The 24,267-nt window shown below is 54.3% G+C and overlaps 1 protein-coding gene across 12 annotated transcripts in view; it reads right to left on the reverse strand.

Annotated features, from left to right (window-relative positions):
* The window catches only part of NCOR2 (nuclear receptor corepressor 2), a 243,644-nt gene that overhangs the window by 93,328 nt on the left and 126,049 nt on the right, over nt 1-24,267 (reverse strand). For 8 of the 12 annotated variants that reach the window (XR_013226418.1, XM_077309348.1, XM_077309346.1 and 5 more), the window contains exons 9-15: nt 17,426-17,492; nt 14,959-15,131; nt 13,867-13,960; nt 12,595-12,773; nt 11,600-11,654; nt 8,922-9,020; nt 331-455 (exon numbers count right to left, since the gene is read on the reverse strand). Coding sequence is in view for 11 of the 12 variants with exons in the window: in XM_077309348.1 (XP_077165463.1) it covers nt 331-455; nt 8,922-9,020; nt 11,600-11,654; nt 12,595-12,773; nt 13,867-13,960; nt 14,959-15,131; nt 17,426-17,492 (792 nt within the window). In the remaining variant the exon portion in view is untranslated. Of the gene's footprint in view, nt 1-330; nt 456-4,583; nt 4,741-8,921; nt 9,021-11,599; nt 11,655-12,594; nt 12,774-13,866; nt 13,961-14,958; nt 15,132-17,425; nt 17,493-24,267 lie in introns of those variants that run through there. The other 4 variants (XM_077309342.1, XM_077309341.1, XM_077309350.1 and 1 more) reach the window with 4 other exon arrangements.

Consider the following 24,267-nt stretch of genomic DNA (forward strand, 5'->3'; position numbering starts at 1 on the left):
AGTCCGTGGACATCTGGAGGGCCACAGTTTGACTACCCCTGGGCTAGATGTATCATTTGCTGACTTAAATCAGTGTTATTTACAACTTATTTGAGAGCCAGCTTGGTGTAGCGGCTAGGAGTGCGGACTTCTAATTTGGCGAGCCGGATTTGATGACCCAGGAGGTCCCACATGGAGCCAGCTGGGTGAACTCGAGCCTGTTCCAGTCCCTACAGTGCTGTTCTAACCGAGCAGGAATATCAGGAGCTGACAGGTGGGAGCTGACAAGCAGGTGTTCGGCCGGTAGCTCTATAGTTGGCTGGAGGGGAGGAGAGAAGCCGCCCGACTTACTTTGTCAGTTCCTCTTTGTCGTTGTCAGCTTCCGGCTTATCTTCTTCCTTTTCCACGTCTTTCTCCTTCTCTTTTTCATCTTTTTCGTCTTGGCTGCTACGGGGCATTTGCTGCTGTTGCTGCTGCTGAGAAATTGGGGGAGGGAGAGAAACGCAGAAGACATTTGAGCACCTGAGTAAAGGCTAAAACAGCGGAACAATACCAGGCTGTCAGGCAGCCGGACAAGGACACTGCCCAGCCGCAAAAAGTAAAAGCATTAGCACCTGCCTTTTGAGCTGACAGGTAATTCGAGAATAGTTGGGGACGTCGCTAAGAAACATTCTAGCAGAACCCAAGGACAGAATGGTTCCCAACAGAAAATCTTGTGATCTGCTCTTGGCAAAAGCAGAGACATACACCAGAAGAAGAAAAAAAACCCGCTAACATTACAGATTTCCCACAACAGACACCCTGTGAGGGAGGGGAGGCTGAGAGAGCCCTGATATTACTGCTTAGTGAGAACAGCTTTCTTGGTGCTGTGGCAAGCCCAAGGTCACCCAGCTGGCTGCATGTGGGGGAGCAGGGAATTAAACCTGGCTTGCCAGATTAGAACACTCCTAGCACACACACACACACACACACACACACACATATACATATATACATACACACACATATATGATTTCATATAGGTTTTTAAACAATTACCTTCCCTACTTAAACAGCCTAAAGATTTCGCTCGTGGTAAAATTCAAAATCTAATGTGCCAACGCAGGCATTACTGAGCATGTGCGATGCCCTTGTCCATCCCACGGAAGGGCTGCCGAGCCACCTGCACAGCCAGGAAGCGAGAGCGGCAGGGAAGGAGACCTGTCTGGGCACAGAGCTCTGCCAGGCATGTACGGTCGGGAGTCTGGATCCATCCACAAACAGTGCTGAGGACCAGCCACGCCTGGTTATGTTCTGCCACCCACCCACCCGACCCCCTTGTCACGTCTGCCACTGCCAATTCAGCAGCGGCAACCAGGCTGCCGCAAATTCTGTGATGACGATCCACACCATGTCCAGGTGCCAGCGTATGCTTGCGTCCAGTCCAGGGGTGGCCAAACTGTGGCTCTCCAGCTGTCCCTTGACTACAATTACCACGAGCCCCGGGCAGCATGTCCAACTGGCAGGGGCTCATGGTAAGTGTAGTCCAGGGACATCTCCAAGGCCACCCCTGGTCTAGTCTAAGGTGGCCAACCAGTTGCCCCAGAAAGTCCCGAAACCTCCTGTTATTACGGCCCCTCCCAGCAACTGGTACACTGCCTGTGAACAGAGAGGTTCCACTTAGCTTACAGTCGCAGGTGAATCTCTCATCGGAGAGTCTGTCCAACCCCTTTTTAGTTTCAGCTAAGCTCCCCAGGTATCCCTACAGCCAGTCGCGGTGAGTTCCACAGGATCACGTGGCAAATGCTCCTTCCTTTCTGTCAAGCCTGAATCTACCACGGCAGGGCTATGGGGCTTCCATGAATGCTGGCCCCAGGGGGGAGCCCCCCTCTGCGCTTGCAGCTGTCTGACAGAGCGCGCCCGATGAGACATGCATGCTCCCTTGCGTGGGAGGAGCAGCTGGAAGTGAATCACTGGACGGTGTCAAGGAAGTCGGAGGATGTGGCTGACAGGCCGGTTGACTTGGCTCTGAAAAATCCCTCCGCCGAAAATAAATAAATAGATAAAAGGGTAACTCTGGCAGAAAAACACAGAGAGAGAGAGAAACCTGCGCTCCGGGGCTCTCGCTTTCCGATTCGGCCTTCTGCAAAAAGCTTCCTTTATTACTGCAGGGACTGTTTGAGGCATGAAAGTTGACCTTTGAAGGGAGCTTCGTTTGCAGTTCCTTCTGCAAAAGCCCAGGGGGGGGGGATTGTCACCGAAAGCCTTTCCCTGGGGCAGCTGCCCCAGTTCTCTCCCACTAAGCGGCTGCAAAGATTTCCATAAACGATTAGCATCATATCAAGAGGAAGGAAGGTAAGAGAGTGAGTGAGAGAGAGAAAGAAAGAAAGAGATTGAATGAATGAATGAATGAATGAATGAATGAATGAAGGAAGGAAGGAAGGAAGGAAGGAAGGAAGGAAGGAAGGAAGGAAGGAAGGAAGGAAGGAAGGAAGGAAGGAAGGAAGGAAGGAAGGAAGGAAGGAAGGAAGGAAGGAAGGAAGGAAGGAAGGAAGGAAGGAGAGGGGGCGATGTCTGCACAATCCTGTTCTATTGCAGAATTAGAATCTGGATTAAAAGCAAGGTGCAGCTGGCATGCCCCTGGACTAGGACACCCTGCGCATCTGCTTAAGGCTGCCGTGAACTCAGCAGATCCCCCTCGGAATGAATGATAAAAACACAGTTAGGAGGCAAGGGAGCCACATCGCCCCTGGCTGGCTCAGATAAAGAAGCTGGCAGAGGCCAGGAACAGGTTTTTTTAATCCGGTGGTTCTCAAAAAGGTTGGCCCCAGGCACAGCCCAGGTGTGTAAGCCCCATTGATTCCAAAGCCACTGACTCTCAAAAGAAAGTGGCAGAAAGATTGCTGCCTTATCTTCACTTGAAAGAGCCAATCTTCATTTCGCATCAGAGGCAGAGATATCATTACGCGTGGAGAGCCAGCTCCGGTTAAGCACAGTGGCCTCTAATCTGGAGAACTGGGTGGGATTCCCCACTCCTCTGCATGTAACCAGCTGGGTGGCCTTGGGCCAGTCCAGTTCTCCTGGGAACTCTCTCAGAGTTACAGGGTGTCTGTTGTGGGGAGAGGAAGGGTGGGCCATGGTAAACCTTGGTAAAGCTTTGAGACTCCTTCGGATGGTTAAAAACAAGGTACAAAAAAGGCTCTTCGCCTAGGAAACCTACAAATCGCCGTGCTCCAAAAGCTTCTGTCGGCTTTCTTAAATAAATATAACTATGCAGTTGTCTAGACCAGGGGTAGTCAACCTGTGGTCCTCCATATGTCCATGGACTACAATTCCCATGGGCCCCTGCTAATGTTTGCTGGCAGAGGCTCATGGGAATTGTAGTCCATGGACATATGGAGGACCACAGGTTGACTACCCCTGGTCTAGAATATACTAAGCTATGAATATTGTGCCGTCTCCGAGGCACAATATTTAAAGGTACAATGCCTCTGAGCCTGGAGGTTCCACCTGCCTGTCCTAACAGCTACCCCAAAATCTGCCCCTAAATAGTTGTCTGTGACGCCTGAACACAACAGGCCTCCGTCACACACTTGCAACCTGTCAAACTCGACGCCTGCAGTTCTCCAAATCTCCAACAGGGGCAACCCGGCCCAAAACTACATTTCCCAGGATGCCCTGGGATCTGTGCCTCGGGTATAAAAGTGGCCTCATCCCTGGGCTCCTTCCCAAATTCTGTTCGGGTCAACAGGTGCAGCTCCGGCTCCCCCACCCTCAAGCGGCACCATGGAAAGCAGCCCCTGCTGAGCCCGGGGGTGGGGCGTGGGGGCTGGCCGGCTGCCACAGAGGCCGGAGGCTCAGGGCGCAGCCGCCTTCCCTTGGCGCATTAATTATAAACAGCCGCTCACCTTTGTCCCGCTTTCCAGTTGCGTCCCGATCGGCGCATGCTGCCAACGCTCCCCTCCCTCCCCCGGAAAAACAACCCCCGAGCACGCACCGTTTTGTTCCTTGGACTGTGCAACCACACACTCGCAGCCACACACGTCAATCTCCGGGGAAACACCCCCCCAGCAGACGGCTCATCTGGAAAAATAGCTCGCTCTCACAGATAAACACGCCGCGACCGGGCCGGCTTCCTGGAGAATGAACCCCAGAGCGGCCTCAGCCCTCCCCGAGACCTGTTCTGTGTGTGTCCGGCGTGGGCCAGGAGGCCAACCCCCAGAAGACGAGGTGGCCTGCCTTCCTGCCCCGTCTGTCCCGTGACAGATTTCTAGCCCCTTCTTTTCCCCCTGGGGTGCAAGAAGGTTTTGCCTTCCACTTTCCCCCCATTGCAAGATACACAGACTCCCCCCTCACCCACACACAAACAAACACACAAAATGAGAGGCTCAGGAACCCCACGAAAACATAGCACGAGACGCCGGCACTGCTGCACCAAGCGGCCCATGTCAGAAGTACAGCCGCTCGGCTCCGGGGACAGAAAACTTCCCGGCCTTTGTGAGAAGCGCCTGCCAAACGCTCCGTGGCGGCGAGGCCTGGCCCTCAGACGGGGGTCCGCCTGCCCTCGCAGAGCAGTGCTAGGAGAAGCCGCCCCCCCAGCCCCTTCCCCAGCCCCCTCCGGTCACCTTCTCCGGCGGCCCCCGGTGCCGTTTCAGAGCTCCGCCATCCCCGCTCGGCGTTCCTGACGCTCTCCGGCTCAAATGGCTTCCTGGCGATTTGCATAGTTGAGCCGTAAACCGGCCACGACATTCCTGTTATGATTTTGCAATCTACTGGAATAACACGGCTGCTCGGAGTCGAGCCGATGAGTCATGAGCTATAAAACCGCAGGCCTCGTCACCGGGAGCGCTCAGCGCTGGCGTGTGTGATTAATCTCGCAGGATGCCAAGCGCGGCCCTGCGGCTGCTTTCCGTTCCTGCCCCCTCCCGCCCCTCCACAACCAGATTTCAAGGGCCTCGGAGGCCGAGCTTTGCCTGCCAAGCACAGTGGGGACCCCCCGCCCGCCCCAAGGTGGTAATCCTTTTGCAGGAATACATAGGGCAACACTCAGAAGCTGCGTGGGTGGGTGGGGAGCCAAAGGTTTGTGATTTTGGGGGCAGGAGCGCTGCTCCCGGGAGCCGAGATGAAACCCAAAAACACAGACTTTGTCCGGTTCCCCCACCCCCCCTCTCCCGGTCAAAATAACCCTCTGGCTCAATACGCCGGAGGCTCGCTTCAGCCACAAAGGGGGATCTGTGACACTGTTTTTAATTCCTTCCCTGAGGAAGAGGGCGATGCACCTTGCGCGTCCCGGGTCAGCACTGTTTCCCCCCCGAGGGACGGCCGCTTTGAGAGGTCAGGGAGGGATGCTTCGACTATTCTAATGCAGCCTGTTCTCTATTCCCATTGACCAGGATGCCGCTGAGCCACCCCACACTGACCCACGCAGGACGACCAGTATGGTTCGGTCGTCAAATCACCAGGAAGGCCCCTCTTTGCGACCCTACGGGAAGCTGCCTTATGCCTAATCAGATCATGACTCTGTCAAATGGTAGGGAGGGCTTTCATGTCACGAACCACCCGGTGAGGAGTGGCCTGATTTGTGGGACTGGAGCACCACAGTTTAAAGCTTTCTGGGGCGCTAACAGAGGACAATTGGGTGGGAGAAGCTAGACTGGGGGCAGAGAGACCCCTCCCAGAATAGAAAGAGGGGTCAATCCAAGTATCCTTAAAGAGAGTGAAGGGGGGGGGAGGCAATGGGGCTGATCCATGCAGGGACCCTGGAGGCACAGGGCTCAAAGCATGTGCTACATGGATAAACCAGCCCTGCACCCGGTCCTTTTATCTGGAGGTGCTGGGGGTTGAACCTGGGACCCACTGCATGCCAAAAACAGGCTCCCCCTCTACTGTGCTGAGAACCTCAGGTCAGGCATGCTCTCTCTCTCTCTCTCTCTCTCTCTCTCTCTCTCTCTCTCTCTCTCTCTCTCTCTCTCGCTCCCACTCTCTTTGCCTTATCTACCTCTCAGGGTTGTTGTGAAGATAAAATGAATGAGGGTAGAATAACGTATGCCACCACAGACTCTTGGCAGGGAGGGTGGAGTAAAAGCTGGTAGGTTAGATAGGCAACGGAAAGGCAGTCTGGATTTGACCCAGTTGGCCTACACCCTCTGGCGCGCCTTCAGTCAGATTTGTAACCTGATTTGTATACCTTCCAAGGAATCAGGGTGGGGGAATCTCACATTATATGCCCGATTTGTGAATCAAGGGAGTCGGTGGAGGGTGGGGGTGACTATCATATTATTTCATTTCTACACCCCCCTTCTCTGCTACTCAGGGCAGCTCACAGGGCTTAAAATACGCATGTACGCATAGTGCAAAAATAGAGAATGCCAATAAAATTGCAGTTATAAGACTTGAAAACATAAATTTAAAACAAAGGGTGCCTGTTCTGTCGGAAACGTCCCGTTTCTAGGGATGGCGGGCGGTCTAGATAAGGGGTAGCCAACCTGTGGAATTGTAGTCCATGGATATCTGGAGGACCACAGGTTGGCTACCCCTGGTCTAGATGGTGCAGACAAGAGGGTTCAGGTGGATGGGCCCGCAAATGTTAACAGTAGTCCTGTTGAAAGGGTGGCAGACTCTGTTCTGGAGAAGAGGATCTGATTCCCCACTCCTTCACATGCAGCCAACTGGCTGTCCTTGGGCGAAGCACAGGTATACCTGATTTATGTGTGGCCTGATCTGCTCAGATTGCAGAAGCTAAGCAGGGTACTTGGATGGGACGCTGCCAATGAAGTCCGGGGCCGCCGTCCGTCTCCTTCCTTGAAAACCCTACGGGACCACCCTAAGCTTGCTACGACTTGACTCCGCTTCTCCCGCCTGGCCAATCAGGGCGCTTCATGCTGCCGGCCAATCACGGCGACAGATCTGGCGTGATTCCCTTCCTCTGCGGCCTGAGCATAAGAAGTGACTCGGGAGACCTTTCTAAGTCGGAATCTCGACCGATGACCTCCTGCCCCAGATCGTCTGATCGGACGAGGGTCCGAGTCCGGCAGCACCTCTGGGACTAACGACGTTTCCAAAATTTCGAGACTCGTCGCTCCCTTCTTCCCGCATCCGGACAAAGAGAGCTTTGACTCCCGAACGCTTAAATTCTGGAAGTCTTGCTGGTCTTTAAGGTGATGCTCGACTCGAGCCTGGCTCTCCGAAGGCCGCTCCCCCCTCCCCGAAGCTAATATCATATGCTCAGCTTTCCCGTGTATGTAAAGCAGCCCCTAATATGATTAAGGAAAACCACACGGTCAGCCAGCGAACCATCAGTCAATCTGACAGGGTCACAAGCAAGGGGGGGGGGGAACCCACACCCCCTGCTCTCCGGCATCCCACCCAAGCAAGTTCACAGCACACAAAGGCACTGGGAACAAGGCACTGAGCGGCTCTTAAATATATCTTTTGTCCCCTAACAGGTAGAAGGAAGAATCGTAAAGCAGAAGGAGCCCTTTCATCATCCCTTGATATCACTCCAAGTTTCCGTGGGCCGTGAAATTTTACGATCCACTCCCCCCAAGCCTGAACCAGCATGCCCTTCCAAACATCTCAGCGACGCTTCTCCTCTCCCCTCCTCTCCCTCCCTCCCTCCCTCTCTCCCCTTCCCGCTGCCGTAGCAATGCCGTGACATTAAGTGGAGATGGTTCTGCACCCTTACATGGCGTCGTTTCCCAATCGGATCAGTTTGGGCAGCGAGTCTGCAAAAACAAGCTTGTGGACTCCTCCCGATCTGGGCGAGCTCAAAACACAAGCGGAAAATTTAACTGGCACCTCTCCACTCCCCCCCACCCCCAAAATGCAGGGAAGGTCTCCAACATAAAACCCACAGAAATGAAAGAGCATCACAAGAGCATGTGGCAGAACTGCCCTGTGGCTGCAGTTCGGTGGCTAAAGACATCCCCTTCCTGAAGGAGGTGCCAGGTCCAAGCCCCACCACCTCCTGTTATAAGATGAAGAAGAGTTGGGATTTATACCCCACTTTTCACTATCTGAAGGAGTTCCAAAGCAGCTTAAAACACCCTTCCTTTCCTCTCCCTACAACAGACCTCCTGAGAGGTAGGTTGGGTTGAGAGAGCTCTACGAGAACTGTGACTGGGTCAAGGTCACCCAGCCAGCTGCATGTGGAGGAGAGAGGAATCGAAACCGGTTCTTTAGAGGACACTGCTCTCTAACCACTACACCGCACTACACCACCTTAAGACAGCAAAACCAGGGAAGGTACTTTGCCAAAGATTGTGTACAGACACTCTGTATTTTAAACTTTTATAAGGTGTCTGTCTTCCTTGCAGAGACGAAGGTCACTCACAGCGCAGATCGGAATCATATGAGAGTATCACAAATTTAAAAAGAAACATATGCAAAACGCAGAAACCCAAATTTAAAATCAGGTCACCTGGCCGGCTGCATGTGGAGGAGAAGAGGGGAATCAGATCTGTCTGGACAGATTAGAAGCTGCCGCTCTTAACCACGACACTCAGCTGGCTTACTTCTGGGTTAGGCTCTACTGCGATGCAGCCTGGCTTTCCAACCAACAGAGCTGTCCTGCCTCCGGCCCTCTCGCCCTTCATGTGGCCCGAGACACCTGGCTCCCCGGCCTCCAGGTGAGGCTCCCTTGGGTGCCTCCTCTACTCCCTCAGCCTCCAACGTATGCAGCTCGCTCTCTAGCTCTGAAGGCAATGCTCAACGATGCCCACTGCAGTCCACGGCGCATAGGCAAGCACCGCGCTTGAAAGAACAAAAGAAAAGCAGGAAGAAAGGCCCCCTGAGGCTGGTTCCTGCTCTTGCACAACGCATTCGCAAAATTGCACAGTGCGAGGGCATCTGAGGCCGTAAAGATTGGTTCCGTTTGAGCCCTGCGGCCGCTTGGGCAAAATGAGAGACGGCTGTTCAAGCTTCTGGCTAGCCTTTCAGGGCCAGAGGGCCTCTGTTTTGCTTACCTGGTTCTTCCCACGCCGCCGGTAATTCCTCCTCACCAGGTTCTTGTAATTCTCGTTCTTTTTGGTCAGGTAATAGTAGAGGACGCAATCCGCCACCGTCTAAAAACGACACGGCACAGAGGGGTTAGGACAGGCGGCTGGTGGACAAGCTCCGTGCACTGAGCAGGCCAGTGGATAAGCAAGGAGAATGGTTAAATGGAACCTCCACACTTAAGAACAAGATACCTGTGAATACCAATGGCTGGGGGGGAAGCCAGTGACATGAGGAGGGTCTGAGCACTGCTTGCGGGTTTTCTGGTTCACCGCTGTGGGAAAGCTAAAGGCTAGAAAATTACTTATCATGGCGCTGGAGGCTGATTTTGAGGATCTGAGGTGACTTGAAACAGCTCCCCCCCCCCCCCCCGCTTTTCACATACCTGGCTACGAGCCTTCTGGGGACCCAAATGCAACAAAGAAGAGTTTCGTGTTTGTATTCCGTTTTTGACTCCCCAGAGGCGTCTCAATATGCCTTACAAACAACTTTCCCTTCCTCGCCTCTGGGAGGGAGGGTGGGCTGAGCGAGCTCTGAGAGAACTGCGACTGGCCCAAGGTCACCCCGCTGGCTGCACGGGGAGGAGGAGTGGGGAATCAACTCCGGTCCTCCACCGCTCGTAACCACCTGGCCAACCTGGAAGCAACTCTGTGCGCCAGGGAGCATGATTTCAAGTGCTCACGAACGCAGAGCCGCCCTTGAGCAAGCGGAAGGTTCAGTCTTGAGCATCATCGAGGCGGGTGTAGAGAATGACCCCGGATGACTGAAGGAACTTGAAGGCAAAAAAGAAAAGGGAAAAAAAGGGAGAGAAGTTGACCCTCCCTTAAGCTGCGATGCAACGCCACACATAACCTGCCACGCAACTGTCAGGAGTCGTTACTTCCGCCCATTAGGTTGGCGCGGCGGAACACTTTCAGGCTGACGTCGTTGGCGCCCTGCTTTCGGGGGCTTGTCAGCCGCGTTCCCATTCTGGCGTCCTGAAAAGAGGGGCAGGAAATCACCTCTTTCGGTGGCATCTCCAGACCTGACAAGTGACACTTCGGGGGAGGAGAAGCCCCCCGCGCCGGGAGCAGGGAACGTTCCGCAGCTGGCTTGCTAAGCGGCTCGATGTGCTGAGCTTTCTAGGAGCGGGTCGTCGATGAGCGCAGCCGACGGAAGCTGCTGTGGACTCGCAAGGAGAGCGGAAGATTTCACCGGCCAGGAGACAGACCTCTACCACCGCATGGCCGGTCTTTGCTCTCTGCTTGCGGTAGGTGTTGACGTGGTTAAGAACGGCGTTTTCTAATTTGGCAAGCAGAGTTTGATTTCCTGCTTCTCCACATGCAGCCAGCTGGGGGACCTTGGGTTAGTCACAGCCCTAATAGTACTGTTCTCACAGAGCAGTTCTCTCAGAGCTCCCTCAGCCCACCGACCTCCCAGGGTGTCTGTTGCGGGGAGAGGAGAGGGAAGGCAACTGTAAGCCGCTTTGAGCCTCTTTCGGGTAGAGAAAAGCAGCATATAAGAACCAACTCTTCTTCTTCAGTAATATCAGGGCTCTCTCAGCCTCACTTCCCTCCCAGGGTGTCTGTTGCGGGGAGAGGAAGGGAAGGTGACCGGAAGCCACTTTGGGACTCTTTCAGGTAGTGACAATCGGGGTATAAAAATCAATTCTTCTGCTGTCGCCCAAGAAGCAGGACAACCCCCTGCTGGTTTTGCCAAGCCCAGCCAAGCTCACCGCACAACGCTCTCTGTGTGGCTAGCAGAAGGCACTCTTGGGGCATATCCCGCCGGGACTGGGCGAGGACATCCTGTGGGCACGTGTGCAACACGGAGAATTTCTTCCCCAGAAACCGCCCTCCATCAGTGTGAGCTGGCAGTGAACTCCTCTGCTTGCAAGGTAGTGAAGAACAACAGGAAACCAGACTGGAAAGGTAGGCTCAAGCGGGGAAGCACCTCCTTGGGCAGCCCTTCCAGGGCTGCACTGCTCTGACGGTGAAATTTCTGACTTGAGATATTTTCCCACTTGCTAACCAGTACACGGAGTTTAAACCGATTCCTGCAGGTCGTCTCTGCTGCTGCCAGCAGGAACCGCTCCCGGCCCTCCTCCAAGGCAGGGGTAGTGAATCTGTGTTCCTCCAGATGTCCATGGACTACAATTCCCATGAGCCCCTGCCAACAAATGCTGGCAGGGGCTCATGGGAATTGTAGTCCATGGACATCTGGAGGAACACAGGTTGACTACCCCTGCTCCAAGGGACAGCCTTTCAGACGGAGTGTAGCTGTCCGTAGCTCACTCTGCCAGAAACCTGGGGGTGATCCTTGATGCCTCCCTCTCCATGGAGGCACAATTCGTTACGTTCATTTTCGGGACCACTGTTATTTGACTGTCACTAGATTTCTGTGTATTCACGGCATTGTATGGAAAGCGCCCTGAGCCTTATGGGAGGGCGGTATAGAAATTGAATGAATGAATGAATGAATAAACGAATGAATGAACAAATGAATTCATTTATTTATTTATATTTTTATGCCGCCCTTCCATGTCAGGCAGAAATGGTCACTGGGACCGGACAAGACTTGGGTTCAAGGCACCCCTCACTGCAAGATGAACACACCAAAAGAAAGAAAGGAAGGGGGGTGTTTTTTGGGGGGGGAGAATAAAACTTACTTTCCTGTCGAGGAAGGACGCGATGACGCCAAAGTTCTTTGGGTGCTGCATGAACCTAGGAGAGAGAACCAGATGAGAATCAGAAACGGGCTTGCGGTGGCGTCAGCCATTCCAGGCACCAGTTCTGTTCAGAGGGGCGGGGCTCGGCCCCCAGCGACCACGGGGCACTTCTGCCTGCCCCAGGTCCAAGAATTGTGGGCAGCCATATAGCAGCTCTTGCATGCTTTCACATTCTTTTGATTGTGGGCGGAGGCCCTGAAATAATGTTTCAAGCTTCAAGGAGCCAGCCAGGGCCCAGGAGGTGGTTTAAGGTGGGAGTAGGCATGCAGGTTCCGCCCCCTCCCAGACACAGAAACCAAGAGAGAAATCGCTCACTCCGCTCGGGAGGGGGACAGGGGAGCACCGGAAGCATCTGGTTCCCTAGATTGTGCCTGAGTCGATTAAGGCAGGAGGGGAAAGGCGCTGGACCCCCTCTGGAGCTCCTCTCAGGGCTGCGCCAAGCAGCAGGACACAGAAAGGGAGAACCGTGTGCCCAGCTCTGAGCCGGCAGGACAAAAATGAGAAAGATGCACGGCCCGGAAGCCAAACCGGCGTGACGACCCTGCCCCAGAGGATCATAAAGCGTGCCACTCCGCTGGAGCTTGTGGCTGGAAACGGGTAACTGTCACTGCCTCATTATATTTATGACCGACTTTATAAACAGGACATCTGCTGGTCAGCCACTGAAGGTTTATGCAATCTGGACGATAACAAATGGTTCGGCAAAAGGCCAGCGTGGCCACTGAGGGGAAATGTCAACTCCGGATTGGGATATTCCCGGAGATCTGGGAATAGGGTGTAGGGGGATGGTTTGGGGAGCGCTCTCAGTGGGTTACTATGACACAGAACACCCCCGCCCTAATAGGAGCCACTTTCTCCAGGGGAACTGATCTCTCTCACGTGCAAATCAGCTGCAATTCCGGGAGATTCCCACCCTACCCCTGAGCGGAACTCACTTTTCCCGGAAGGTCTCCTTTTCCTGCTCGCTCCACATGTTCATCACTTGCCGGTCCTTGTAGACCTTCATGGGGTCGTCCATGAGGCCGTTCATGTTGATGAACTTGATGCGCTGCTGATCGGCGTCGTACAGCATGGGCGGGATGACGGCCAGCTGGCGCATCTGCTTCTCCAGGTTCTGGAGAAATGCGAGAGGGAAATGCGAAAAGTCAGAGGTTCCGTCAGAGCGCCTGAGGGACGCCGCTACAACAGTCAGAGGCTGCAGACGTCGCAGCAGGAAGAGCTGAGGCAGAGGGGCTGGGGGAGACCCCGGCCAGGCGGCTAAGAAACTTAAATCGATGCGCTGAATTAAACGCGGAGAGAAGCGGCGGCTGGCAGCAGGGAAGCTGCAATTTATCTTCCCATCTGAAACGGGAAGGTCTCGACGTTCGAGGAAATCTGCTATCAGGATTTCCGCTTTGGGGCCTTGGCTGACTCCTGACCTTGCAATGGATTTTGACCTCAGAGAGGACAGAAGGAAGCTACGATGCTTTCGGTTTGCCCACAACTTGAGCCACGACATTGGCACTTCCTCCATAGGATGAAGGGCAGCAGAAGCCCTGGCGGACTCTGCCTGGCTGGGCCTCCCCTGCCTTTAAATGACACGGTCGCATCTCGTTCCCGCCCCGCCCCCCCAAGCAGCCAACCAGGCGGCATTTGCAAACAAGAGACTGCCGCATTTCCTGCGGGGTTGTCCTAAGTTATTGATGTATCGCCGTTCCCTCGGCGATCGCGTGAAGAAATCGAAATAGAAGAGAAGCAATCGGTTAAAATGATGCCGAGCGAGAAGAATTTTATGGGCCGTTTCAAGAATAAATCTCCCACCGATGGGGACGGCTGGCATCAGAGCCGGGACCCTCTCACAAGCCCTTCTCTCCGGGTCTCACTCATTACATCGCAGCCGGGTGAATGTTATTTAATATGCCAGCAAAGGTTTTCTCACTCTGGATCTGCAAGCGAGACCCGGGAGGGCAGCTGAGGGGAGAGACAGGCGGAGGATTCCTCGCGCCCCAGCTCGGGGTCGCATCAAGGCCTCGTGTTCCTTGACATGAGACAGCAATGCTGGCTGAGCGCTGCTTGGTCTGAAGCGGATGAAGTCTGGCGGCGGCGCTGAAGGCCAGCCCTAGTGCTGGGGGCTGTTGCGCCTGCCCTGGCTCCCCGCCCCCGGGGAAGGAAGGAACAGAGGAGGAGGAGCGGAGGCACGAGGGAGGGGAAGGGGGACCCAGCCTCACCTCTTGTTCCGAGAGCCCGTCGATAATTTCCGAGACCTCGTGCTCACTGCGCGCCGCCGACATGGAGAGGCTGCTGCCCCTCTGTCCTACCCTGCTGGGAAACGGCAGAGAATGCGCTGAAACATTTATGCTCCGTTTGGCGCTTGGCATCCTGAGGGCGCAGCTGGCGCGCAACAAGGAGCCAGCGTTACCCAAAAGGGGGGAGAGCTCCGGCCGCCAGGCACGGATGTCGCCGCAAGGAGAGCACCAGGCTTCCGGAAGTGGCCGAAAACCACAAGGATGCTGTGCGGAAGTTGGCCGTCCCTAGGAGACAGGCTCCTGTGGCCCTTTGGTTGCAGGCGCGATGCTGTTCTCCTTGACGGGATGGGGTGTTTGGTGTTGATGGAGTGCCAGGTTGCAGTTTTTGGAACTCAAGGCAACAAGGCAGACATGTTAAATCTGCAAAGCTATAACTGACCAGGGCTGTGGGGCAGATGTAGTCTGTGGACTTCAAATGCCATGAGCCCCCATAGTCTGTGGACTACAATTACCATGAGCCTCCATAGTCTGTGGACTACAATTACCATGTACCCCTGCAGGCTGCAGATTACAATCACCTTAAGCCTGCGTAGTCCGTGGACTACAATTACCATGAGCCCCTGCCAGTATTATGCTGGCAAGGGCTCATGGTGATTTTAGCCCATGGACACGGGCTTTCAGGGAGCTGGAGCCAGGCTCAGAGCACAAGAACAAGAGTAAATAAGGAAAAAATCCACGCGGCTCAATAAATCACGTCAGTTTTCAAAGAAATCGTTTCAACTGTCGTAACACAGTCTGGTATTTCAACCGGAGGCTGACATTAAACCAAAGTATCTCGCCTTCAATATCCTGAATAATAATCCTCAAGCACAACCGAGACTAGGATCCTGGGTTAACAGCTAGTTTCGTTGTTAGACTTCCTCAGTTGTATAATAATAGGATGCGGCCAATCAATCCAGGCGGAGCTCAAAGCCTCTTGGGTAACTAGGACTGGGTCACACAAGCCCTTTCCCGCACCCCCCTGTTCCCTCCCGTTCCCCAGCCCCCTCCCTTCCAGAACGTGCCTCCACTAACCTCTGCATGCGCTCCTGCAGTTCCCGCTGCTTCCGGATCTCGGGGAACTGCTTCTCATAGTATTCCCGCACTTTGCTCTCCTTGGCTCGGCGCCGTGGGTTGTTCTCAATGCGCTCCACTTTCTTTTCCCAGGCTTCCATCAGCTGGTCGTAGCGCTGGCAAAATTTCTGCTCCTGGGGAGGGGAGGGGAGGGGAAGGCGACGACTGAATCAGGCGCTCAATCCATCCCGACATACACAGAGCCTCCAAAACAAACTCCAGTTTTGCATAGGCTGCGGGTGGCCAAACGGTGGCTCTCCAGATGTCCACGGACTACAATGACCATGAGCCCCTGCCGGCAGGGGCTCATGGTCATTGTAGTCCGTGGACATCTGGAGAGCCACCGTTTGGCCACCCCGAGCATAAGGGCACTTGATACACTTCTGAAATAGCATTTGATTTTTATCATAGGTGGGTCACCGTGTTCGTCGGAAGCACCAGAACAGAGGTTGAGTGCAGGAGCACCTATATGACCAACAAAGCTTTATTCAAGGTATCGGCTTTTGTGCACATGCCCACTTCCTCAGATACCTTCAGAGAAGCAGGGATTTTCCATGTACAAACACAGACCTCCAAAAGTTATGCTGCAGCCCCAAGTTGAGTGTTTCTGGAAGGGGGGGGGGGGAGAGACACGCCCTGATTGTCCTGCACTCAAGAGGGGAAAGCATACATTGAAAGGGCTGGCATGATGCACTGGCTGACGTCATGGGTCTGTCACATCAATACTTGACTACTGCAGAGTCGGCTACATAGACCTGCCCTTGAAGGCTGTCTTAAAGACAGTTTACAAGCTCACTTGACCGATTCAAGAGATCTTCTAGGCTGCCTCTTCAGTCTCTGCTCTCGATTGGAGCGAAGAGCAACGGCGGGGGCTGGGCAGCCTCAGTACAGAGCCAGGGCCTCAAAATCCCAACAGCTGTAGAATAACACTCTGTGTAGTGGAAGCTTTCTCAACCAGGGTTTCGTGAAAGCGTGTGGTTTCTTGAGAGCCCTGGAAAGGTCTCCTGAATGGGGGGGAGTTAATTAATTGCTCATATCTTTTAAAAATTTGTTAAACATTTATTGGATGCCATGACCATATTGACCCACCCACCCCCTTCCAAAGTGGCCAATGATGGGCCTGGAGGGGGTGGGAAGGGGAGGGGCCTGGGTGGGCGTGTCTTGAAGCCTGGAGGTTTCTCAAGGGTAAAAAAATTGGGACAGCCTGGTGTCGTGGCTAACGTATCGGGCTAGGATTTGGGGATCCGGGGTTCGAATCCCCACTCCGCCACAGAAGCCTGTTAGGTGACTCTGGCAAGGACGATCCCACCGGATCCAAGCTACCTTGCGGGACTGTTGTTCTGAGGCTCAAATAAGGAACGAGGAACCGTTTAGTCCACTTTGAGCCGTCTGGAGGAAGCACAGGGTAAAAAACAAAACAAACCACGAGACTAGACAGATCTGTCAGGAGCCAAGAACAAAACGCCACATGGCCCCAGCTGTGGCTGATTCTTCGCCAAGGAAGAAGCAAAAATAAAATAAAATAAAATAAAAGAGTGGCGCTTGAATGCCCAATTAATCCAGCCGAGGATTCGGCAGCTTTCGCCTCTGTTTGCTCAGCACCTCACAACGCTGAGCATCCATCTGGCACGGGGGGACTCCAGCCGACCGGCATCTCTTCTGCTCTGTTAATTAGCTAAGCTCCGAACTTTATCCCTTCAACGAAATCGCTTCCAAATCACTTGCCGTGAGCTTTTGGAGGAGCGGAGGGGGAGCGATAGCCAAATATTCCTTTTGCCAAAGAACAAGACGCACCAGCACTACTCTGTACGCACCACTGGGCAGGGCAAGAAAACAGGTGGGGCAACCTCATGCGGCCGTCGCCCAAAGCCTGGCCTAGAGAAACTGGAATCAAAAACGGGGAATGAAAACGTTCAGTGGCTGGATGTGGCAAGAAGCGGAAGTGGAGAAAGGTGGAAAGACCCGCTGACCAGGCAAGGAGGGCACCAGGCGAGCGTCCGAACAGGTGGCCAATCCAGAAGCTGTATACTGCCTGCCAATCAGAGAGGCCCACACTGGGCACCCTTCCGGGCCCAAAGAAAGTCCTGAGGCTTCAGTGCAGGATCCCAGGTAGTTCGTTCAGGAGGGCAAGTAGTAAAATGCAACCTGCAAGGATTTCTAAGGGTGGGTCGTTGCCCCTCCTCCCCCCTGAATGTTTTTGTTTACACATAGATGAGTACAGATAGATGATGGGTTTTTCGGGGGGGGTGAGGTGTGTGTGCTGTCAATGCACAGCTGAGTGATGCCAGCCCAGTAAAATGAGGTTTCCCAACCCCGGTACGGAGGTACCAGCTGGTACAATGAAAGCCCTTAATGGAAGGTTGTTTAACTCAAGCGTAGCACACCAAAAATCAGCAACAGAAAAGGAGAAAATAAAACTGCTGCTTACCCATTGCTTACGAGCATGATTCCTCCTCTTGAAGTATAAGATCAGCTTCTTCCGCATTGCCTGGTTTCTAAAAACAGGGAAGGACAAACGCAGGATTTATTGGAAGGCAGCAAATTGTTCAGGCCGAATGAGTCCCTATGCACGTGGCTGGGAGCACGGGGTCTCGCCTTCAGCCCCCTGCCGCTGCAAAGCCGGTTTCAGAGACGAGTGTGAAGGGCAATGCTTTTTTCACTGAAATTGTCTGCAAGAAACTCTCACCCTCCAGCGTCTGCAGGACGGCACTCAGGTGGCAAGTTCATTGGGAGAAATGCCAACAATAAATAAATAATAACAATAATAAAAAACACGTGGAGGAGTTTTCTGTATACATATTGATAGTTTGCTGTTTTGTAGGAAAAGAATATTCTTTTAATTCCTGATTTCTCTACTTTAAGGAGTCTCAAAGCTTGGGGATACTAACACCCAGCTAGGCTCTGGAGATGCACCAGGACAACACCTGCCTTCTCAGGGAGCTCTCCATGGTCCTGTACAGATTCAGCCTCCTGTGAACACTTATAAAAGCTCAGCCCCCTCCAATGATCGCTTAGTGCTCATTCAGCTCTCAGCCTGGGAAAGGGCAGCGACAGACATGCACGGAGGAATACAGTTCAGGGATGGCCAAGCTGTAACTCTCCGGAGGTCCGTGGACTACAAGGACAATGAGCCCCTGCCAGCAGGGCAGGGGCTCATGGTCTTTGTAGTCCATGGACTTCCGGAGAACCACAGCTTAGCCACCCCTGATATAGTCCCTTAAAAGATGTGTCCCTACGTCACCTTTGATGACCTCTGGCTGGATTTCCTTCTGCAAGAAACTGTCCTCCCATGACTTCCAGCGCCGTTTCATTTCATAGTTGGCCCATAATATTCTCCTCCTCCCTCTGCCTTTCTGAATCAGCTACCCGGGATGGCATGAAAGGATGAACTCCCCAAGCAATGCCGAATCGGTGCTTCGAGAGCCGTTCCCCTCCCCCCTTCCCCTGGTTTGACCGCCAAGGCTTTGATGTAAAAATAGAACTCCATTTCCAAGGTGGAACTTGGCAGGTAGCAGACTCCTTTTCCTCCCTTCAAACGGAAAACAGGAACTAACCGCCTGAATTAGAAACACCGGTCCCCAGAAGAGGCTCTCCCCGTTAAGGAATACGTCGGCCAGCTAGGGGAAGTGCGAAGGACAGCAGAATCAACTGGGACCAGTGGTATCTGGACCATCCCTGCCAGCTGAAGGCCGGTATTATAAGCATAGAATTTTGATTACAACTTGGGAGTTGGTTGAAATATTGAAAACTTCTAGGATCAGTTTCAAAATCATAGGAGGAAACAACCACCGATGAAAGGTCTACTTTGAAAACGGAACAAAATCTAGAGTCCGTTCTGGTTGTTTCATTTATCATTAAAATAGAGATTGTATAAATATATTGTTAACTGATTTTGATAGCCAGGGACAGGTTCTCTCTTTTTCTACTGCTACAGACCGACCGACATGGCTGCCAATCCCCTGGTTAGTCTAGAAGGTGCTCCTGGACTGTTCCTCTTTTCTGCTCCTAGATGGACTAACAGGGCCACCCATCCTGGCCTATCTGAAGAACTGAGCAGGGACTCCCAAAAGCTCTTCCCCCCCCCCACAGCTGTTGTTAATCTTCAAGGTGCTACAATCATAGAATCCTAGAATCAGAGTTGGAAGGGACCTCCTGGGTCATCTAGTCCAACCCCCTGCACTTGGCAGGACACTCACAGCCCTCTCACTCCTCCACTGTCACCTGCCACCTCCATGAACCTTCACAGAATCAGCCTCTCCATCAGATGGCTCTCCAGCCTCTGTTTAAACATCTCCAAAGATGGAGAACCCACCACCTCCCGAGGAAGCCTGTTCTCCATCTTTGCTCCTGGCCTCCTGTTCTTTTCTTCTGCTGCAGACAGACTCACACAGCCGCCCATCTTAATCCTCCTCTTGTTCAGTCTTCGAAAGAAAGATGCCGAAAGCAAAATTCTGCCCGGCCTGGATTACCGTTGGAGGTCAGAGGACACAAAACGCGCCCTGAAGTTAAAAGGGTTTGGGCCTGGTTGCTGCCCGGCCTACGCTCCTCCTGGGAGTCGGAAGGACGGTGCCTTCCGTTCCGTTCTGGAAGAAAGGCCAACATTAAATTAAATTAGCACCAAAAACACCTTGGGGGAGGGGGGGGGGATGAAGCCGAGATGTCGCAAGCAAGCCGTTCTGAGCGCAGAGGAGCGTGCGAGCACATGGAGGCAAACCTGTGGGTGTTCTCTTCTGACATGTGCTCGGGAAAACACGCTGCAGCTACAGAAGCGACATGAAAGCTCTGCCGCCCACAGCGTAAACCCCGGGAGGTTAAAGGCGCGGCACAGGCAGCTCTTTAAAGGCGCTCACGCTGCTGGGAGGCAGTTGAGGCAGGTCTTAAAGGGGAGGGGGAAGAAAGAGAAGGGGGAGAAGCGGCAGTGGCAGAGGACCCCCTAGGAGCCTGGCCTCCCACCTCCTCTTGGAGGAGACGGCCGAGTTGATCAGTGCTCCTCTTTCCCAAAGGGGCCGCTGGCCAAAGACGGAGGCCAGGGGCAGCTAGACCATCTCTCCATCTCCGGAAGAAGACATCGAAGTCAAGGGGAGGGGGCAGAGCAGGGGGGCAGACCGGGCAAGGCCCTCTCTCCGGCGGCTGAAGACGGAGCCGTCTGGGCTTTCCGATTACGCTCAGCCTGGAGAAGATGCGTTTGGGCAGGTGGAGAAAAGCCCAGCTGCTTTCTGCAGTGGGGATCTGCCAGGCGTTTGGCGATCTTGGAGCTGTTCGCTTCCTTCGAGACTCCCGAGCTCCTGGGTTCCAGAGGCCGCTTGGAATTGCCTCGGCCTGCGCACTGCGCACTGCGCAGCTGGCGTTTCGGTACGTGCCGCCGCTGTTACTTAGGAACCGTTGTGGAGGAGGTTAAATCAGGCCACGTATCGGAGGAAGCACATGCTGCGTCCCCGGGGGCATCACGGACGGGGCGGTGGTGTTGCTGCAGCACGGCTGGCAGAAGGTAAGGGCTGCCGTGTGCGCACCCCTCCCAGCGGGAGAGGCGCACGGTGCTTGCGAGCAGCACTTTGGAAAGGTCAGGGCTGTGACGCGCCAGCCGCTCCCCGGCAGCAAGCATCTTTCCATCCGTGTCTGGGGACGGGGGAAGGATCAACGGAGATGGCAGGAGGACTGGAGACCCCCGGAGGGAGGCCCACCCGACTCGGGCAGAGACTCACCTTGGCAAATGAGGCAAGGAGACGGCACCACTGTCCCAAGGGAGGCAGGCTTTTGGTGTGTGTGAACGCAATTCATCAAGGTTACAGTCAGGCAAATTCTGGACTTTTTGGGCTGCCACCAAAACGTTGCACAGAATGAATCTCGCGTGGTTTGGACTGGAAGGACATGATTGCCAGCACCACCAGCTCATGAGGCTCTGGATTGCCCGGAGTCGAGCTCTTTTAGCCGAAGCTGCAGAACTGGAGGAGGCATCTCTGAGCTGCTCTGGGGCCGACCTCTTTGTTTCCATCGTGCTGCATCTGGAGCACAGGAAGGAGGCCCTGAAGCCAAACCTGCCCTCCCTGAATCTATCCAATCCCATTTCTAAGGCTGTTTATTCCTGTGTCCATCACCACCTGCTCCGACAGCAAAAACCCACGTTTTTATCACTGTCGGTGTAAAGAAGCATTTCCTTCCATTCGTCCTAAACCTACTGCCCATCAGACATAGCTTTTGCCCATGAGCAAAAATGAACAGCTGACCGGTGCAGAAAAATGTCGCGCTATCACGAGGAGTCTGTGAGCGAAAGGCAACAATTCCACCTTAAAACATCTGGGCCCATTTCCAAACTCCCTGCGGAAGGAGTCTGCACAAAATTTGGCACCGGAGTTATCTGGCCCTTGTTCGTTGGAATCTCTCTGGCTCGCCTCCAGAGGGTTAACAGCACGAATTCTACCCTGGCCGTGTCCCGATTAGAGCCCAAATCTGGTGCCCACAGGAGGGGAGAGGAGATAAAGACCGCGTTGATACAACAGGCCTGGCTTTCCAGGCAAGGAGCCGGAGCCAACGCAAGAGACAAAAGGGTGCCTGTTCGGTGGTCCAACACTTTATCTCAGGTATTGGATTACACAGGAAGCCTTTGGATTAATCAAAGGGCCGGGATCAGGGATCAGCAACGGCGGAGGGAGCACGTTGGCAAAGGGAGGGGGAGGAGGGAGGGAGGCCGAGGACAGCTGGTGAGCCGGGCAGTGCAACTGGAGGAGGAGAGTTTGGGGAAGAGCAGGGCAAGGCAGAGCAGCCAGGGGACCCCGAGAAAGGACTGCAGCAGGCGGGAAGAAGCCACAGGGGGACAAACCAAACATGCCAGAAATACACAGAGGGGCAAAGTCGCCAGACCACGTTTGACTAAGCCGAAGCTAAAAGGAGTTGAGTTTTTCAGCGGTTTTGCGACCTGTTGGCCTGGATGCAAGTTGCGAGTGATTCAGAGTAAGCTCAGAGCTCCCTGGATGACCACAGCAGTGGTCACTCAGGCGCCCATAGAGAGACCTTTCCTCTGCTTATTATCTGGCTGCGTTCTGGATCGGTGCTTTCCCCGACATGTGGCAGCATAGGCTGCAAACTGCCACGGCGGGATGCACAAACCCGAAGAAGCGTTTGCCGTCTAGTCCAAAACAGAAGGAAGTTGGGAGTCCAGAAGCACCAGACCAGAACCAATAAGATGAAATTAATGCAAAAGAAATTCCGTCGAAACTTCCGGAAGAAGTTCCTGCCAGTCAGAGCAGTTCCTCAGTGGAACAGGCTTCCTCGGGAGGTGGTGGGTTCTCCATCTCTGGAGGTTTTTAAGCAGAGGCTGGAGAGCCATCTGACGGAGAGGCTGATTCTGTGAAGGCTCAAGGGGGTGGCAGGTGACAGTGGGTGAGCGAGAGGGTTGTGAGTGTCCTGTACAGTGCAGCGGGTTGGACTAGATGACCCAGGAGGACCCTTCCAACTCTATGACTATATATGAACCTGCCTTATACTGAATCCGCCATCCTCAGACTGGCCACGACACCCTGGGGCCTTAAAGGGAGTTCTTGCCCATCACCCACCATCTGGTCCTTTTAACGAAAGATGCTGGGGATCGAACCGGGGGCCTTTGACATGCCTAGTGGATGTTCTACACCTCTGAGCCACACAGCCCTTCCCCAGCTCTGTGGCTGGAGTGGGATCAGACCTTCCGAGAACTTTTGTTCATTCCTATTTCATTTTTTGTTGTTGTTTTCAAATCAAGCTTCTAGTCCATAGCGACCGCAGAGGAAACTTGGCAGGAAATGGTCGGAGACGTCAAAAGTGAAAGATGATCTGCGGTGTGCGTCTGTGTGGGAGAGCAGCCGATTCTAACAGGGCTCTCTGGCAAGACTTCCATGCCCATGTGCCGATTTCTTTCCCCCCCTCGCTGCCAGAGCTGAGCTTCAGCAAGGTGGAGTCCGCGGGCATCACCCCTGCAGTCCACTCGGGTATCTCCACGGGGCCCAGGCTGACCCCCTTCAGGCAGCGCTACAATCTCCAGGGACTTGGAATCTTTGCCCTGGCTCTTCTTAGGGAGAGACGGCGCTTCACCTCCTCTTCCTGCGGTGCGGTGACTGAAAAGACGCAGGACTTTCAAAAACAGACTTTTCCTGCCCCTGGGTAATTCAGAAGGACTGGAACCGGGCAGGCTGTCGTCGAGGGCCGGCTTAGAGGAAACGCAAGCCCTGCCAAACAGGGCCAGACCCACCCCGGCCTCCGGCCTCCGAGAGCTGCCAGCGTGGCGTTGGCGAGACCCGTTTCTCCAAGGGGGTCTTGAAATGGACAGCGTGTTCCGCGGCTGCTTTTTCCGTTGCCAGAGGCACGGTTTTGTCCCCCGGTCTTCAATGGGAGGCGTGCTTTGCATCGACTCCTGCGACGGGTTTCCTTTTCGACTCGAGAGGAGACGCAGGACGAGACACCCTCTATGTGGGTCAGGGCTGAGAAGAACACCTGCAGCACGCAGAGACGGGAGGGAGCGGCCTTCTCCAAGGGCAGCTCGTTCCGCATCGAGCTTCCGATGAATGAGCTAATCGGCAGCATTACACCCCCTCTTCCCCGACGGACGGCGAGCAAAAGGACAGGACGGGCTCGTGCAGAACTGCGGGGAGGAGCTGCCTCTGCGGATGGGTGTTCTGGGGTCATCGCTACAGGCACTTGGCAAGGCACCCTAGGGTCTCTGGCACCCTGAACGCAGTTTGAGAATCCCTAAGCTGCAGAGAGCTGCATGCAAGAGATTTAAAGGGGGGGGAGCCTTTTCACAAAAACAGTCAGGGGAGCCCTGCGGCAGATCTAAAGTCCGTCTTGACCGGTGCCTGATTTCCCACAGAGGCCAAAGGGCAAAAGCCCTCCCTGGCTGCCCACACAAGAGGAGTTTCCCCCAAACTTCCCCAGCTGCAGGAGCTTGTCCTACTTTATTCCACGCGTGAGAGGGGCCATGGCGTGCCTTCCTCGTTTTCAAACCCCTTCTGCAAGCAGCCACTGAGCAGAGCAGGGGGAAAGGTGAGCCATCCCGCCACCTCCCAGATGCCAGGCTAGTTTCTGACTTGCCACGGACTCTGTCTGCACAACAGAGCGGCAGCCTCTGCCTCAGCCTTCGTAGAGTATGGAGAGCGGCAGCGGCCCAGCGGCAGAGCATCTGCTCAGCGTGTAGAAGGTCCCCACTTCAACCCCTGGCTCCTCTGGCTAAAAGGAGCAGGTGATGTGAAAGGCCACTGCCTTCCTGATACCCAGGACAGCGTCTTCCAATCAGAGTGGGCAATA

The sequence above is a fragment of the Paroedura picta genome, chromosome 13 (assembly GCF_049243985.1).
Source record: "Paroedura picta isolate Pp20150507F chromosome 13, Ppicta_v3.0, whole genome shotgun sequence".
Classification (NCBI taxonomy): domain Eukaryota; kingdom Metazoa; phylum Chordata; class Lepidosauria; order Squamata; family Gekkonidae; genus Paroedura; species Paroedura picta.